General features: G+C 40.1%; 1 protein-coding gene across 3 annotated transcripts in view; it reads right to left on the bottom strand.

The window, feature by feature from the left end:
• Positions 1–18373, bottom strand: part of LOC114561536 (uncharacterized) — a 125423-nt gene that overhangs the window by 13176 nt on the left and 93874 nt on the right. For all 3 annotated transcript variants that reach the window (XM_028587593.1, XM_028587594.1, XM_028587595.1), the window contains one exon: positions 1430–1635. In XM_028587593.1, the coding sequence (XP_028443394.1) occupies positions 1430–1635 (206 nt within the window). The remainder of the gene's footprint in view (positions 1–1429; positions 1636–18373) is intronic.

Raw genomic sequence — 18373 nt, 5'->3', positions numbered from 1 at the left:
TGGAGGAGGGACAGATGTAGAACACAAAGTTTTAATTTTGCCACTGGCACGAAAAGCAGTTTAGGGTGATTGGAGGGTTACATCACTTCTACTACTCCCATCATATTTTACAATGAATTTTATTAAGCAGGGGAGCTTTTTGAAATCCCAGCATTCAGTTGATTAAGACCAGTCAATATGGCACATTATTTCAAACATACTATCAGGACTATTATTTTTCTTTTTTTTCAGACATAATTCTAATTCATCCAGTAGGTATTCTACATAAATTTGCAGCCTGATTGGGGTACTGTTTTAGGTAATTACAGATTACATAACCCTGTATTTGTAATCTGATTACAGTAGCCGCCAAATGTTGCTTTCTAATCACAGAGTAGATATTGTTTATGCCAGGAATCTAATGCATTATTTACAAGCTAGATGTTGATAAAAACAGACTGTTCATTTACTAATGGTTTACAGTTTCGCAGGCACCATTCCAATTAGCAATATCTAAATGGGAAAAAGGCAGAAGTGAAAACAAGAGAGGTGGGGGTCGGACAACAGCACGTTTTCAGAGATGATTATTTGGATGACACCCGAAACTCACTGCTTCTTACTTAAAAAAAATCACATAAAAAATGAAATGTTACTTATATAATATTTTTTGTATTTGGCAGATGAAAACACATCTAAGACCAAAATAGAATGAGAGAAGAAACAGCACCATCACCATTTTTATCATTGATGTTCTGACTGTTTTTGGCATGTTATATGAAGTTCAGACCAAGGGCACTTCAAATCTAAAAAGTGCAGATATGAGGGTCAATTCATACTAAAGATTTTTTTTCAGATGCCATTTTTTCCTTCCTTCTAGTTTGACAGCCAGCCATAGACTTACATACTCACCAATACCGATAAAGCATTTCAGGCAGTATCGGAGGCATTTCTGAAACTGGTATCGGAATAGTCTATATCCTCAACGTTCCACTCCTGGGATTGCTCTGGTGCCGCCGGCAATTCTGCAGGATGTCCGTTACTTTCCGCTTTCTTTGTGTTGGAATTTTAAAGAGGAGGACCTTGGTTAACTGTACCTCAGATCTCTGCAGTGTAAATCCAGACAGCTGTCTAGACTGTCTATTTGTCCAATCTGAGTTTTCTGTTGCACGACTAAAACAAACTTTTGAACGTACACATGTTCCACCAAAACAAGTTCCTTCCCGAGGCTATTTTGCAGAGGCACCTTTGCTCTGTCGGGCGCTTGGCGCCACCCATGACAATTTTGTCTAAAGAAATGCCAATAAACCAGAGCACGTTTTTCTCCCATCCCGGAATGCTGTGTTGACTAGCCAGACCTTCCTTTGCAGTGCTGCGGAGGAGGGTCTGTCAATGCGAGACTAGTATCGGAACAACTCATATGGAGTAAGAATAAGTAAAAATAAATACTCACTTGATTAGGAGGATCTCTGTCAGCAGACCAAAAGAGGTTGCTGCCACTTTAAAGGTGTTGGGAGGAGGTGGGTTGGTGAAGGTGGTCATCATGCAGTAAACAACATAAGGTACCAGAGCCAGCAGAACACACGCAGCGATCAGCGCAAGCCACGTTTGCCACTGGAAGCTCAGCGACCACCATGGAGAACTCCTCTGGAGCTGGTACTGGACAAGAGAGGAGAAAGCAGGTCTCATGACTTCACCACACAATCACAAAAAACATGTCTGATCACTGAACAAAAATATCAAAATGGTTTCAGTTTTAAATGCATAAAAACAATAAAAGATCTCAAGCCACAAACACTGTAGAGGGTTTTTAGTAGTATTGCATTGCCAGACCTATCTCCACAGCGCTGTGGAGTGAAGCATGAATTTATGCTTCTGCGTTAAATCTACGCCGTGGCTATGTATGTAGGTACGTGGAGACACGGACCCTACGCTGGACCCTACCCTACTCGAAAAATGTAACTACACGTCATGGCGATGCACGTCACTCAGCCGTGGCTTGGTAGCGTTGCATTTTTTTCTACTCATTTCCTGGTTCTCCTTCTCCCTAAACAACATGAAATCAAGGATAGGGTTAACTTTTCCTGCTACAGATTTCCCACCGTGGTCTCAAATCACAGGGGGAGACACTTAGTTTCTCTCAGTATGACTCTAGAGTCATCAGTCGCTCCGAAGCTAATCGTTGTCACTCTCTCACTCGCTCAGCCACACACTCCCCACGCACACACAGATGCCAGCCCTGCTGTTCTCTTAAAGAGATCAACGCACACACCAACGCACAAGTATAAACTTCAGGCCACTTACGTAGGCTACGGCGAAAGCTCTGCGTGGAGCCTCCGGAGAACCATAAATCATAAACATTCACACACATTTTACACTCCGATGTACAGCATCGGGGTCAACTCGGAGTTCAGTGTCTTGCCCAAGGACACTTTGACGTGGAACCACCAATCGAACCACCAACCTTCCGATTGGCAGGAAACTGCTCTACCACTGAGCCACAGCCGCCCCAGATGAAAAGCCAAAATGTATAGAAAAAGCTACTTACCCATGTACATGTGGAGTAGGCCTAGTAAAATTGTGTGAAAACATTTGGCCTAATTGATGTCATACTGGCAAAATACAGGCATGACAGAATGTATTCTAAATATGTAAAGAATGGATCATATGGATCACATCCAGATTTTAGTCATTAAATCATTTGTCTACGTTTTTTACTGTAAACCTACCATTACAAGAGAATGTGCCCGGACTGTTTATGGTGACACAAACTAGTGTAGTGGCCATTGGGTTTTAAATTGTGTAGTGTGTTATTGGCTTAAAAATAATTAATATATACTGAGCTACAGTGGGAACGATTAAAGCACGACACAATTTTACCTAAATAGAAATCCTAGTAATTGTAATGTGACCCCCATAATGGAGAATGAACAAACCCCTATTGTTGGAATAAACTTAATAATACAACATCAAACCTGATTCATACATTCAGTCCTTTTTTACCTCTGGCTTGGCACTTCAAAAACTGTATAAAATACTTAAACAGTTGAACAGAAATTAAACATAAAACACAGGCACATGCATAAAAAAACACTGAAGCATGCATGCAGTCACCAAGCCGGCATGCAAACATTGGCTTAAATCCTTGCCAAATATCGCCTTGCTCTGGAGACAAACCAAACCACTTGAACAGCGTTTGATTAGTGTCTGGAATTCATCTGCAAATGCACACTTGCCTTGTCTTCTTTCATGGCTGCTATTCATTAATTAGATTCTTTGTGCAACTGAGCTATCCTCAATGTTTAAGGTTACATCAGGCCCCAGTAAGTGGCTGCCTGATAACAGAATGCATCCATCTTCATTACTCGGCTCTCTCTGTCTAGGCTTGCTCCTCCACAAGTGAGCTATGTCAGTAGGTTCTAAGGAACTGATACATTTCATTGCATTCAGATCCTGAACTTTTGCCTCCTTTCATTTTAGTCACTCTGATTAAATTACTGGGTTGTGATTTCCACTCATATCAGGTTCTTTTGTGGTAAGTTTTCCTTCTCAAGGTGGAATAGTGGTGCAGCCAAATGAAAACCAAACACCTTTTTGTGTTTTTAGATTATAAACTCTCTCTGTGATGTGCATAGTAAGGACTGTCAGATAAACATTACAGCCAAGGAATTTGTAAATACTGTGTTAATGTCACATTCCATCCTGTCTATACTTGATCTATTGGGTTTAAGCAACTATAGCCAGACAAGTCACTAAAAGTGGTTCTTTTTCAAATATAGGCTCTATTAAACCAAACCATTTTCAACATCCTGGCTGATTTTTAAAACTGACTCTTAACAAGCCAAAGCTGATGATCAGGTTCACAGTCAGGTCATTACATTTAAAAAAAAAAATACATATATTTCAATTCACTTGGAACATGGCAACTAATAAGATTTCTATCAAATGAATAGTTAATTAATCATACATCAAAAGCTAATGTTGAATTTATAAATCTTCGCATTTGGTTTCATAATGCATACCAGTTTCGTCTCTGCACAGGCTATTAGAGAGAAAAAGAACAAAAAAGTAAACTTATTCCATCCTTTTTGCCAAAGAAAGCCCAGACATTCAGATAAATGTCTTCACAAACCAAACCACGTGTTTTCAATCTTAGAGGAAATATGAATAGACTCCACTCTCAAGGTAACAACAGAGTCAAGGCTTTCTTTTGTTATTAGGATATAGAACCTGATAATACAAAGCTATAAAAAGAAGAAAAAAAATTGGAACTTAGTGTGGTGGTCAGTCGTTAAGGTTTGGTCGAAATCAATTGAACACATTTTGGGGACAATCATAACAGAAGGCACATTTGAATGAAGCTGTTGGAGTCACATCTATCAGTGGGACCTCAGCCTTTAGTCATTTCAAGGTTTGAATCCGGTTAAAGCTTAGCGCATACATTCAAGCCGTTATTAAATGAGTTGCTACAAAGCTAATTAAGACTATCAGCTCCAAACAACTCTCTTTTTCTGTGTTTCTCAGTATGGCTACGTTCAGCGTTTCTACGTTCGAGCGCAGAAACTCAAGTGAAGAAAATTAGCTCTTCTAAAGAATCCATCCTGTTTTTTTTATCCTCCGTGTCCTCCTTGGCTACTAGCAACTGCGTGGAGGAGGGGTGGGGCCGTGGCGCGATCACAGAAGGCTTGTATCATGTGGACGTGCCGACAGTTTTGTTGCAATTACTTACAATTCCTCATGGGGGCGACAGAAAATACGCACTATAGCTTTAAAAGCAACTATAGTATGTTCATTGTATTCCCTCGGCCTCAGCCATGTTTACTATCTGTGAAGAAGATGAGTAAAGTAACCGTCAGTATTGTAATGTAACAAAGTACAAATACTTTGTTACTGTACTAAATAAAATGTATACTTTTACTTCACTATATTTCCCCTAAGCATCTTTGCTACTTGCAAGAAATGTTTGTCGTACGTTGGAGTGAAAGATTCTTCCACACAAAAAAATTAAAATTCTTTTTCTGTTATTTTCTTTCTTAATGTCAGTCTTTGAATTATATGTTTAAGTATGTGTGGAAACCCTGAATATTATGCTTTATTATAAGGAAGCCACAATAAAGTTCATAATCAAAGTTTTTCTTAACTTTTACTTCTAAAAATTTAACATTTTTACATTTAATATCAGAAAATTACTTTTGATACTTAAGTACAGTAAATGACAGATACTTTAAAACTTTTACTCAAGTAAATATTCTAAAAGGTGACTTTAACTTCTACCAAAGTCATTTTCTGGTAAGATACTTGTCCTTTTACTCAGGTATTGCTTTCAAGTACTTTATACAAGACCGGTAACCTTAAGTAGACAGACCATAACATCTGTCTTGTCTTTTACATGACTCTGAATTTAAGCAGTGTTTTAGTAATTTGGAGGTTAGTGGTTCGGAGTGAAAAGGAGACACAATAGTCCATCTATTCCTTGAAGGAAACTATGATTAAGGACACACTATATGGAGGATATGGATCACAGGCCTGGCAGGCCTACCTGCCCCCTTTTTTGGTAAGGAACACCAAATTACATTTCCTCTGCACCTAATCTTACATTCAAATAACACGCGGTAATCCACACAAGACTGTGAAACTATAACTTAAAAGTCAACACGCAATGCATTAACCCCTGGTTAAAAAATCACAGTGTGTTAATTACATCCTGATGTTTTATGACTATGACCTTTAAACACTATACCAATCAATCAATACAGGAGGGAAGCAGCCTATTGGGAATATTTACAGTAGATCCTAAGATTCTGAAAGTAGGGCACTATTTATCCAAACACAATCATTATTAATAACCGGACAGTCAACCCAAATACATTTTCTGCATATTTTCCACATTACCCCCTCTCCCTCCAGAAGTACAACCAACACATTGTCCAGCATGGAGATAATTAACCAGATCTGTCACATGGCCACAGCAAAGGGGACAAAGGCAAAAATACACTATTATCCTTATAAAGTCATGGTCACACATGTTTGACCTGCCATTTAAATTACTGTAACAGTCTCTGATATAATATCAAAACACTAATTACATACAAGTTTTAGTGTTGTCAGATGTAACGCTTGGTTGGGAACAAACACCTACAGAGGCGAAGGGATGATACGGCATACCATAGTCAGATTAATGAATGATTTATAATTTGATCCCCTTTTGTTACGTTTGCTATGCCTGTCAAGCTTTGAATTAGGATGGCACATATGCAGTGTACAGTGATAATGAAGGCAGATTGACCACTCTAAATTCAAAGTAATTTTGGAAACAAAATGTAGCATGCTGTTGTGAGATTATATCAGCTGTAACTGGCTAGATAGGCTAATTAACATTAGCTCTGTGAGTTGAGTAGAAATTATATCTGTGGCAGACTTAGTAATGTTTTCAGCTGCCTGGTTTAAAGATGAAAACCCTGGAAAAGATAAGTCTAAAATATGCTTTTGATGGTTACGTACATTACATAATATCATGCTCACTAAGTGCTGGAATGAGGCTAAAAAGACTATAAGCTAAAGCTGACAGGTCCCAGGCAAAAACTCATCAGAAACATTCAACACATAGGTAAGATGTATGCTTATAGCTTTTGTATTTTCAGACAATACTAGTGCAGTGCATGTTTGAAGCGTGTGCCTGTTCAGAACGGGACGATTGCTTGGTTCCCAGTATTTAAAAAATAAAAATATGACTTTATTGTGTAAATTCTCTAAACTGCTGCTGGACAGGTGCTTATACAACAGCATGCAACGTCTTTTGGGCAGGCTTGAAAGACCCACACACATATGCACATACAGAGAGTCCTCAATTTAAAGTTACATGTAGATATTTCACTTATACAGTAGAAAATAAAATCAAAATCTTAGGTAAACTTCACAGAATCGAATAAAGAACCAGTACTACTTTAGGCAGGCCCCCAGGAAGTGCGCATAGCTTTGATGCAAATTGAACACAGTGGTCAAACAGTGGAATTGCAACTCCCAGCCCGTCGCATGATGCCCTCTGGCCCTAATATACTTTTTCCAAGGACTTACTCGTCTATAAATCAGTTGATATTTTTTTCACTTATTTCACTATCAGAATTTCAATTTGGTCAGATAACATTTGGAGAGTCTACAAGAGCCGCATGATTAAATCATTTAATATCCATTTAAATTAGTGGAGCGCTGAACCGGAAGTAGCCGGCTCGGCCGGCGGAGGTCTCTAGTGTGCCTGCATTATGGGCCGCTGTATCCAGTTCTTATCCATGAATTTAGCTAGTGAGCTAGATAGCAAGGTATGCTAACGTTAGCAGCTTTCCATAAAGCAGACAAACACATCTTTCCGTAAAGCAGGCAAACACATCTATTTTTAAAATTTTGCTTTTGTGTTTAGGAAAGATGAAAAATAAAACCACCAAGACCCTAAAGCTTGGCAGGACTGTTACAGTGGCAAAGCTATGATAATTTAGACCTACATTTTTTTCAGGGAGCAGGGTTAGCTAACTGTCAATTCCACCTTCAAATGTAATGTTGGGGATGTTATCAATCATAGTATTGTGTCCTGTGTGGTTTATAGTTTTGGGATGATTACTGTTTATTTGTTCAGCTAAAGGAAGAATCATACACATTTTCCATAAGCTGCTAAAATATTTACAAAGGAACTGTCACTGTATACCTGTAGATATCTGGATTTGTTTTTCTGAACACAGTACTTAGTAACCTTTAACCGCCCGTTATCAGTGTTTCGACAAACTTTAGTTAGATCTCCTAATTTCAGTTGCAACACAAATTAACTGGGTAATGTGGAAATGCCAAGCAGTGCCAGAGACAGTCTCCTGTGTACATGCTGCCTGTTTGCTAACAACAGAGATGAAGTTCTAGTTAGCAGGACCAGACAAGAAAGTCCATTAACTTATTGAGATTAAAAGCCTGATGCCTTCCCTCCCACCTGACCCTCCGTTTCCCCTTCCCCCGACCGGCATCACACCTCCAAAGGAGAAAGGTGATTGATGAGAGCCATCAGGCAGCTTGGAATCTCTTCTCTCATTAGACTCCTTATGCATCTAAGCTGTTTCAACCCACACTGGGGAGAGCAGGGTAGGGGGAAGGGAGTGAGGAATTGTCCATCCTCTGACTTTTTAGAAGATAAGTACTCGCACTAAAATATTTACCTTGTACATTAATCTCTGGGAAATTAATTTGCCATTATACTTTCTCCCTGAGAAAAAAAGAGACTTTTTTTTTAACAGAAATGTGTGGTTTTCACTCCCTACTCTTCATGCTCAGTGAGCTCTCTCTCTTTTGACTCACTCATGGGACTGCTTGGAAATTAATGTCCCTGAGGGAGCGGTGTTTGGACAGTCAGGGTGGATCCTATCATCGACCACTGAGGCTCTCTTGGGGAGGGTTAGCTTGAGTGGTGGAAAGGAAAGGAAAGAATGTTACATATGCATATCCCTATAAACAGACATGCTCAATCACATTAATGCAAGTGCAGCACATTATTATGTACTAATTGCCAATGGAGCGTTACTATAATAACTTCATTGTACCTAAGATAATTATTAAGATAAATAGCCAGATTTAAAGCCCTCTGTAGTTTTAAATTTTCATGTTTAGTTTATTTTACAAATTTTTTGAATAAAAAACAAACAAACGGATTGTCCAGATCATAGCAATATAGTCCTTTCTCCAAATGTTGAAGAGGTGTGGATGGGGCTGTATTCTCTGTATCTAAAGAGTTTGGAGTGTGATGTCTTTTTATAGCCTTTTCAAAACCAAAACACAAGAGCAAAGGAATACCCACAGTGTCAAGTCCAATGCCAAGAGTTAGCATATAATTAGCATATCTAAGACATTTACACCAGCAATTGAAATGTGTTTTGCTTGATCAGATTGCAATCAGATAGTGCTTGATCACATGAAAGTACAGGTGTAAAATGCACTGTGAAATGGTTTGCGAACCGGTCAAACCACCTCTTCCACTGTCGGTTGTTATTTCTGCCTGCAGAATTGAAGGCCCCTGAGTAGAAGTAAGCAGCCTGCTTTTGTATACCTCTGTTCTTTTCAAATATTAGAAGAATTCTGGGTGGTAAATCTACCCCTGTTATCTATCTGTTATTATTGTAAACTGCATTTGTGCCATGTGAGACTGGAACGCTTACAAGTGCACCGACTGAAACTTGGCTGAAACCTCAATTCTGGAGGTGTGCGTCTTTGTGGGGAAGTGTAAGACAGTGCGAGAGGATGTGCGCAAGTGGGAAAGACACAGAATGCATTGTGTAAAAACACTTTGTGTGTCAGAGAGAGAGAGAGAGAGAGAGAAAGAGAGTTTGTCTGTGAAGGGTGGGGTTTTGGTCATCTGCCATCGGATAAGATATCCTGACAAGGCAATCAGAGAGAAACAAATTCTGCAGCCACACAGGTTCAACTCCCTCGTTCTTCACCCTGATGAGCTTTTGAAAAATGGAGTGCAGTTGAAATTGGTTTTGTATGAGAGGCTTCAGATCTGTCTCTTGTCAGGATTATTGCCACCTGTCTTCATTGGCTGCAAAGGTCTGTTAATTAATCTGCCTCTCCTTCTCAGTGGCCGGAGAGGACGGGGTGAACAGTGCGGAGGGAAGAGTGCTGTCTTCCCTCCTCAGCACAGTGTGTCAGAGGTACGATTCCAGATAAATACACATCCGATTTAGGATAAAACTGCTGTGATGTTAAGCAACATCTCTAATCAGTATCATTAAAACACTACATCATGTCCTTCCTTTTTAATTTTTTTGAGTGAAGCTATTTAATTGGATATTTAATCTAATTTAGTTAATGAAAGTCATGGGAAATTTTGTTTGAGGGACAGTAATATCTCTTGTGATCAATGAAGCTGCAAATGGAACTCTTCGGAGAGTCTCTCCTGACTGATTTCTGCACAATATTAATAAAATGCGCTAGTATAGAAATACATGCATGCACTTTATTCTTTAGGAATGTGATCCCAGGGAAAACATGTCAGCTGGTATCAGGAAATGTAAGAGCACATGCATGTGATTCAGCATTGATTAATTGGACATGGACAGATGAATATGCCACTGGATACCAATGCCAAGCTCATCAGAGTTAAAGCGTTATTACACAACCATCAGCTGTGATGCTGTAAATGAGCAGGAGAGTGAAAAGGGATTTTCTAAGCCAGGTTACTGCAAGACCTGAGGCAAGGGAAAAAAGCAGCTCAATGGACTTCTTTCTTTTGTTGCAGGAGGCTCAATCACAATCCAACAGGAACTTGTCATTGGCATTGGCCCTGCAAAGTGTCAAATTGATCAAGTGTTAGCTGGGATTGTCTGCTGCTGAGTGTCTGCACCTGTGCATTCCTCTAAGTGTTGAGATCCCAGTGATTCTCGAAGTGAAGTTTGAACTTGGCCTGCTGTTTGCGGCTCAGGCGTACCCAGACTTGCCTGGCTGAGAGCAGCTTGTATTGTACACACACTCCTGTCACTCTCCGCTGTTCCTTTGGAATGTAAACTACCAGTGTCACACCAGTGTGATATACTGGGGCTGCAGGTTTCTGTTGCGGTGCAGGTGCAGTTTGGGGTACAGCACTGAAGTACCTGCCATGTTACAGCATGAATATGATTTAAAAGAACAGTTACTTGGACTTATCTGCATGCTCAATAAAAGTTTTCTGTCCTTTGCAAGTCTGAACAAAGAAAATAATTAGATAATGTGCATTACCTATTTCCCCTCTGAGTGCATGCCACAGTATCCTTAATCAACAGCACTTTTACATATGTTTGATTAAAGTAAAAATGAGCTGTTGTTTCTCCAAGGACATATTTTCATGTGAAGAACACTTTTTCATTTAGCAGACACTTATATGCAGAACAGTGTTGTTGCCGCCCACAGGTATAATCAACCAGAAAATTAATAATCATTCTGCAGGACTACAATAAATCATTACGCTTTGGACAATTAATAATGGAGGCGAAGCTTGGGATGTCTGATTACAATAGTTACGATGCATATCATCAAGATTTAAATCTAACATTTCACAATGGAATTTCAGACACCAGTGCACATTACTGATGTTTAAATTTGGAATTAGGGTGGGTCCCGGGGGTTGAGGGATGGTGCGTATCTCCATCTACAACTCTAACCAAACTGCTATTACAAAACTTACAGTGCAGTACTTTTTGTAGATATAAATTTATATTTAATGCACAGTAAGAACAGGCTTGACTAGTGAATAAGGAAAAAAGAAATAAACTGCTTTATGGAGCATCTCTTCTGACACCATAAACACATAATGTTTAGGGATTAGCTGAATTAGTTGAATATCATAACTGATTGTGAATCAGTAAGTCTTCCTATCAGTATTCTCCCTCTACTTGTCAAGTTAATGAGAAGAGTGCTGTTTGACTAAGTTCCACATTATTTTTCAAAAAAAAAATGAATTCAGACTTTTAGCATACATATAAAGAGGGTCGCGTTAGCAGCACAGCTTTAATGGAGATAATCAATTTTATAGTTATTGAGTGATACAGACAGTGACTGGTGTGGTCTTGCTTGATTTTAGTGCTGCATTTGATTTAATACACCATGAGATACTCTTAACGATAATCTGTTAATTATTTTAATATTTCTTAGGTTAAACATAAGTTCTTTTAAATTGTAATTTTTCTTAATCAAGTATAGTACATTATGGTGTGCCCTAGGGAAGTCCCTTGGTGCCATGTTTTTCTGTATTTCAATGTATCAATTATATGCCAATTGTTTTCAACAAAGCCTTACAATGTTTGCTGATAACACACATTAACTTATGAAATGCAATGAAAATGGATAAATATGAAACAGAATGTTGAGAAATGAATTCAATAAGATTTCAATTTAGGTCACCAAAAAATATTTTGTTTTTTAAGTGTTTCTAAAGTCTATTTCAGACCAACGATTCATTACGAGACAAAACCATTTTTGACCTTTGCAGGGAAAAGTTGCAGTGGTGTGAACAGGCCCATCTCAGCTTGACTCAAGCCAGCTGATGGTGTCGCCTGCGACTCAAGGCGCGTTCATGCCACCTTGGAATAACAGGGACCGCCCCAGTGGTTACGTTGTTTTTCCGACTGGCTGGGATGGTTGGGATGCGTGTTCTTCTTCTTCTGTTATATTGCCGTTTGGCATAACAACTTGTTGCATGACTGCCACCAACAGTTGGCCGTAGCCGAGAGCATCAGGTGTGTGAAAACATGGAGACCACAATAACAAACGATTTGCTGCTGTTTTCTTATACGAGCATCCAAACAGCACATCGCCAGGTGTTTGTTTGTGTTATCTGCAGGACAACGAACGGGAAAAGACACGGATAATGTGTTGTTTTTTTATACATAGGCCTATTTATGAATAATTTGAAACATATTATGTCTGTGTATGTTTATTGGCAGAGGCATTTGTCCACAATAAACAGTTTGTTGTCATTAAAATATGTCCAGTGAACCAAAGTCGCCTACATCAAACGTCAGTTGTCAACAACGCGTCACCAACTGGGGAACTCGGTTATCAAAATCCAGCCCGAGTTTCCCACCTCTGATTTCCACAGGAAGTTACGTGAATGGTGACGTTTTCACTCGGAAAAACGTTTTTCTGATGTCCATGAACGCACAGTCAGCGTCAGTAGTGGCTGGTTTTAGAACATAAGGCACATCACAGCCAATAAGCTTGTAGCAAAGGCAGCTGGTCAAGTTAAGTGCCCTGTTTCAACCGCCAATCAACTTGTAGCGAAGTCAGACGGTCCAGTCACGTCCCCTGTTTTAACAGCCAATCAGCTCGTAGTGTCAGTTTCAGCTGGTCAAGTCAGTTACAAGCTAAATGACAGAACTGCTCCCGGTAATACACAGGAGAAATTGTCAAAAGAGGGGAGATCTCCTTTCCCACATTCACAGAAGACATTTGCATAAGCCCCCTGGGTATTCTGTTAAAGCACCCATGAATGGCTCCAAATTCTCGACCTCATCACTAGAAATGCAACTGTGGGAAGTATCTCACTATCACTGTCCTAGCAACATTGTAGTAGTACATTTATAGTGAATCTGAACTTTGCTTAAAGGTCCCATGACATGGTGCTCTTTGGATGCTTTTATATAGGCCTTAGTGGTCCCCTAATACTGTATCTGAAGTCTCTTTCCCGAAATTCAGCCTTGGTCCAGAATTACAGCTACCTACAGAGGGTGGGGGTGTGGCCTTGACCAACTGCCACTTTGCTCATTTGAAAGCCATGATGTCTCTCTCTCATGGGTGGGCCAAATTCTCTGGCTGGGCAAAGCAGAGAAAGGGGAGGTAATATTACTCCTTATGACCTCATAAGGAGCAAGATTCCAGATTGGCCCATCTGAGCTTTAATTTTCTCAAAGGCAGAGCAGGATACCCAGGGCTCGGTTTACACCTATCACCATTTCTAGCCGCTGGGGGACCATAGGCAGGCTGGGGGAACGCATATTAATGTTAAAAAACCTCATAAAGTGAAATTTTCATGCCATGGGACCTTTAAGACATAGGGCCCTATTTTAACGATCTCAAACGCAAGTATCAAATGTGAAACGCAAGTAGCTTTGTGGGCGGATCTCGGGCGCTGTTGCTATTATACCAGCGGGATAAATGACTCTTGCGCCCGGCGCAAATCTAAAATGGGTTGGTCTGAAGTAGCTAGGTGTGGTTTGGGCGTAACGTTCAATAAACCAATCAGAGCGTCATCTCACATTCCCTTTAAGAGCAGGCACGCTTGTTCCATGCGGCAAAGTAATAAATGCCTGCCTTGACCAGGTGGCGATGGTGCTGCGGCCTCTCGGAGAGGATTACTGCAGCCATGGAGCGTGGGCCTCCAAACGCACCACCTGCTCCTGTTGTGCCCCCCCACACGCCGTAGGTCAACATCACGTCTCCTTAATTCCTCTAATATTTCCTCATTTATGTCATTAACCATCCATCATTAAATCATTCATGGAAATGTTGTGTAAAACGCAACAAGCCACAAAGAATGCTGCAACTTTTTGAGGACTGTACTGTAAAGTGCTCCTAACCTATCCAAACACCTGAAGCGCATTTTCAGTAAAAATTTTCCTGGTAATTATGTATGGTTTGCAAAAATGGGAACTGCTGCGTCCGTGTATATGAGAGAAGCATGCGTGTTGTGCGCACGCTACATTATGGCCAAGCATGCATCTGCATAACGCACCACTGACTTTAGACTAGCGCCACTGACTTTAGACCAGGTTTTTCCCAGTCTGTGGCGGAATTGTTTTCTGAAACTGCAAAATAACACCAGGGAACTTTTGCGCCTGAACACGCCCCCCGGAGCACAAATACATTCCCTAATTTACTGATATGCGTCTGTGGAGAGAAAAGTCCGCTGTGCGTCGGGTGCAAATTAGGAATGACACATGCGTCGGTGTACAAAGGCAATTGCGCTGAGTGCAAGATAGGGCCCTAAGTGTATAGTTTTGGCTCTAGTCACACACCAAGGAGAGAAAATCTATTTTGTCTTTCATTAACCTCTACAACACTCTTCAGCGAGGCTAAAATGTTGGGGATCACCCTTGGTTAAAAACTGTCCTGTGGAAGTCACGTACACAAAATAGTTGCACCTTGCAGGTTGTACATGCCATATTATTGTCACAGTAAGTCCAATCAAGAGATCTTCTCTCCTCTCACTGAGCTTCTCTCTCCTCTCTCTTTCCATCTGTGTGCATCCATGTCCCAGAAATGCTTGTTACTAACTTAGCTCTGGGGAGCTTATTCCCCGGAGTCCTTATGTTTTTTCGCCCAGCAGTTTTCCTTGGATTAGGGTGGCACCTAAATCGTGGTTGCAGCTGTTGCCGTGGTCCTGCTCCGCGCCCTGCTATGCCCCACTACAACATGCTATGCTACGTCTTGCTATGCCCTGCTGTGCCCTGCTACACCCTGTAATACCCTGCAGTGCCTTGCTATGCCATTAACTACTACAATTACTATTTCTAGTCACAGTTCCATTATCTTTATTGTGACTATTATTGCCACTGTTCATCACACCCCCAACCGGCACTGTCAGACACCGCCTACCAAGTGCCTGGGTCTGTCCGAGGTTTCTCCCTAAAAGGAAGTTCTCCTCACCACCCAGGCCTACTCTATCTGTAAAGTGTCTTGAGATAGCTCTTGTTATGATTTGATACTATAAATACAATTGAATTGAATTGAATTGAAAATGTAACAAAAGCAGATAATAAAAACATTTCCTGATGATTCTAAAATTAATTTTAATTTCAGTTTGACTTCAATATGGACCTCATGTAGGGTATTTGTTGCTAAGGTAACAACTGATGGGGGTCATAATAAACAATAAACAACAAACAATACCAGTTTAAGCCCAATTAATAAAAACTACTGTTTAGTCTCCTTTCTTCTTTGACAAAATAATCACATAAATTATGAAAAAGGCAATATTCTTCTGTTTTCACTGACTAGTTGGCAGTATCAACTGTAAATGAACCGTATGTGCACCAAAGCACGACTTCTAAATAAAACTCCCCAAATGTTTTGCCATTATTTTTATAGTACCCTCATAACCCAGGTGTGCAGACGTCTTACACGCTGTGAGGCTAACTAACACTGGCTCCACTTAGTTTTGACATCCAGCTTTCAAGAGTCAAAGAAGAAACACTGCAGAGCACTGGGGGTCCAATACCTGAACAGGGTAGTTGGCTCATTGAGTGGACATAAACTTCCTCCACTTGACATGTGGTGCGAAGAGGATTAGTTAAGCACACTCAGCCTTGGCTGACTCACAGTTTGTGGAATCACAAAGTAATCTCGAGGCACATTCACTTAGGAGGCAGCTTGATGATCCCAGGCCAGTGATTTATTCATTTTAGGCACGTTGCGAGGCTGTAAGAATTTGTCAAGTTAGAATCCTAATTAAAACTGTTAATCACAGATTCCTGTTTGTTCAGCACTCGAGTGAAATGAAAAATGTGATGAAATTATTCATTGCTCCCTTTCAGACAGGTAAGTCTGCATAGCTGCGAGCGTCAATGTGCCGCAAAAGTTTTTTTAAAGGCTTATGAAGACTTTAAGCCCAGACTTTTTAATTCATTTGATATACATCAACATTTTAAGTTGACATAAACAATTAAACTACCTGACCAGTTTGGTTGTATCCATTTAGGTAGATCAGCAGAAGTTGAGACATCTAGAAAATGGTCTCCAGGCAATGAAAAGTATGCAGTGGACTGGATCAAAGTTCATGTTCAGAACTCAAGCAATGTGCTGCTCATATTGAGAGTGAAGCCTGGAGCGATATTACATGAAGCTAAAGCGACTGCTTTATTTTCTCAGCCCTTACATTCCATGCTGTTCACATACATTTTGAGTCTGTAGGTGTCATGAAATCTCCTCCCAGAAACTACAATACTGCCTTATTTTTGGGGGATTCTTTGTATGCATTGTTATTAAATCACGCTATTGTTAAGGGTTTTGAAGCACATGCAACAGTCAGAAAAAACAATGATGATATCAGAATAAATAAATCGTAATACCAAATCCACTATCATGTTAGTAGTTAGTAGTAGTAGTTAGTTCTGCTTAGCTGTGACCTAGACAGGTACGGTACTCCTGATCTAGCGAACTACCTCGCATATTTACGTTTATAGTGGTGCCCTTTAGTGGACATAATCATAATAATAATGCAAAGCAGAAAGTGATGTGAGAATGTATAAGAGCGCAGATTGAGGCAGCTTGTGGTGGTGGGTCAATGGGTCAAACAAACAGGATTTCTGACCAGGAGAGCGGTGTCCGTGTCCTGTTTGAAAATAGCAGTAAAGGGCAAGATTTTTTTTAACTTAACGGAACAAACAGAACAAACAGAGCTACGTCACGTTCAGCGCCACTTGTTTTCTAAACTTAAATAAGTCATTTTAATGCCTAAACATAACTAAGTAGTTTTTGTGCCTGCTGCACAACGTTAACGTGTTAAAAACTGCGACTGTTACGTTCTCTGGTTTGTATACAGTATGAGGACAGAAAACACTCCCGTGGGTTATATTAGAGAGTAAGAATAAACTAGATGGATAATTTGTTCAGACTGTCAGATGTAACCAGATGTAAAGCTTCCTCTGTTTATTATTAGAATGTCAAAACACATGTTTTAACAGCCCAGTGTCCCCAACCTTAGACATAACTAAATTAGCTAAAAGAAACAGGCCAAATACATAGATATTCAGCTTTTGAGCCCACTGAACCTTGACAACAGTGTAGATTGTAAAATGAATTGCATTAGTGGTGTTAATATGTGTTGCTAATGTCATACATTTATTCAGTGTAAATTCCAGGTAGGACAAAAACTGTAGTACATATATGACCAATATTCAGCACAACATTCTGATGTAGTTAAAGTGGGTTAGGTTGTAGTCTGCTAAAAACGGCTAAGACCGGTTACACACTGGATGCATCGCGCAAGCGTGTCAGCTGCGTGGCGTGTCCGTTTTTATTTCGGCTCCCATGTTAACAGGATAGAGCTTGCACACTGCACGTCTCAGGCATGGATCGAGCCGCACTGAAAACGCGTGCCTGCCAGAAATAGAACCAACGCCTATTTTTCACGCGACAAGCAAGTGTGTTGGAAGCGTTTCCAGGCAAAATAGAATGTTTAAGATGAAGATGTTTTATATGTCATATATATATATGTCATATGTCAGACACAAATACATATAATAAATGACATATTGATGTTTGAAAGTCTCTAGGTTTTGATATAGATGCAGATATAAATGTAATTAAAAAAAAAATAGATTTTCTAATATTGCACCTTTCAATACAGAACAAAATATTCTGTAGCCTATTTTGCCGTCAATACTGCCGACGTTGTCTTTGCTGTAGTCAAATCAGTATATATTTATGTTTAACATGGTATTTAATTTTATCAATGGGAAACATACATGTGTCCAGACAAGGCCAGCAGCAGCAGGACCGCATCAGACAAGTTTCTTGTATGTAAAGACATAGAAAAATCCACGCAGCCGCCATGCAGCTGACACGCAACAGAAACGCCACGCTCACTCCACGCAAGTAGTCTGTAACCAGTCTAAGGTTAGTGGAGGAAAGGGGTCGTTAACACCCATAAAACATATCAGTTTTAGTTGTTGACAACATTAAAACTCCAGCATGCCTCAAATCACAACATCAAGTTCTCCTCCACGGAAGTCATTTAGAAACTCACAGGGAACTCTCTACAGACTCCACTTTGGGAAACTCCTGGTTAGTGAATAACGAAATTATATAATAATAAAGAATGTGAGGGGGGGAGGGGCAGGGGTACTGTAAATTAATTGGTCTTCTTCCTCCAGTGTGACATCCTGCTTCTTTCACC

Source organism: Perca flavescens, chromosome 9 (assembly GCF_004354835.1).
Source record: "Perca flavescens isolate YP-PL-M2 chromosome 9, PFLA_1.0, whole genome shotgun sequence".
Taxonomy (NCBI): Eukaryota; Metazoa; Chordata; class Actinopteri; order Perciformes; family Percidae; genus Perca; species Perca flavescens.
This window is presented reverse-complemented; position numbering and strand designations above follow the sequence as displayed.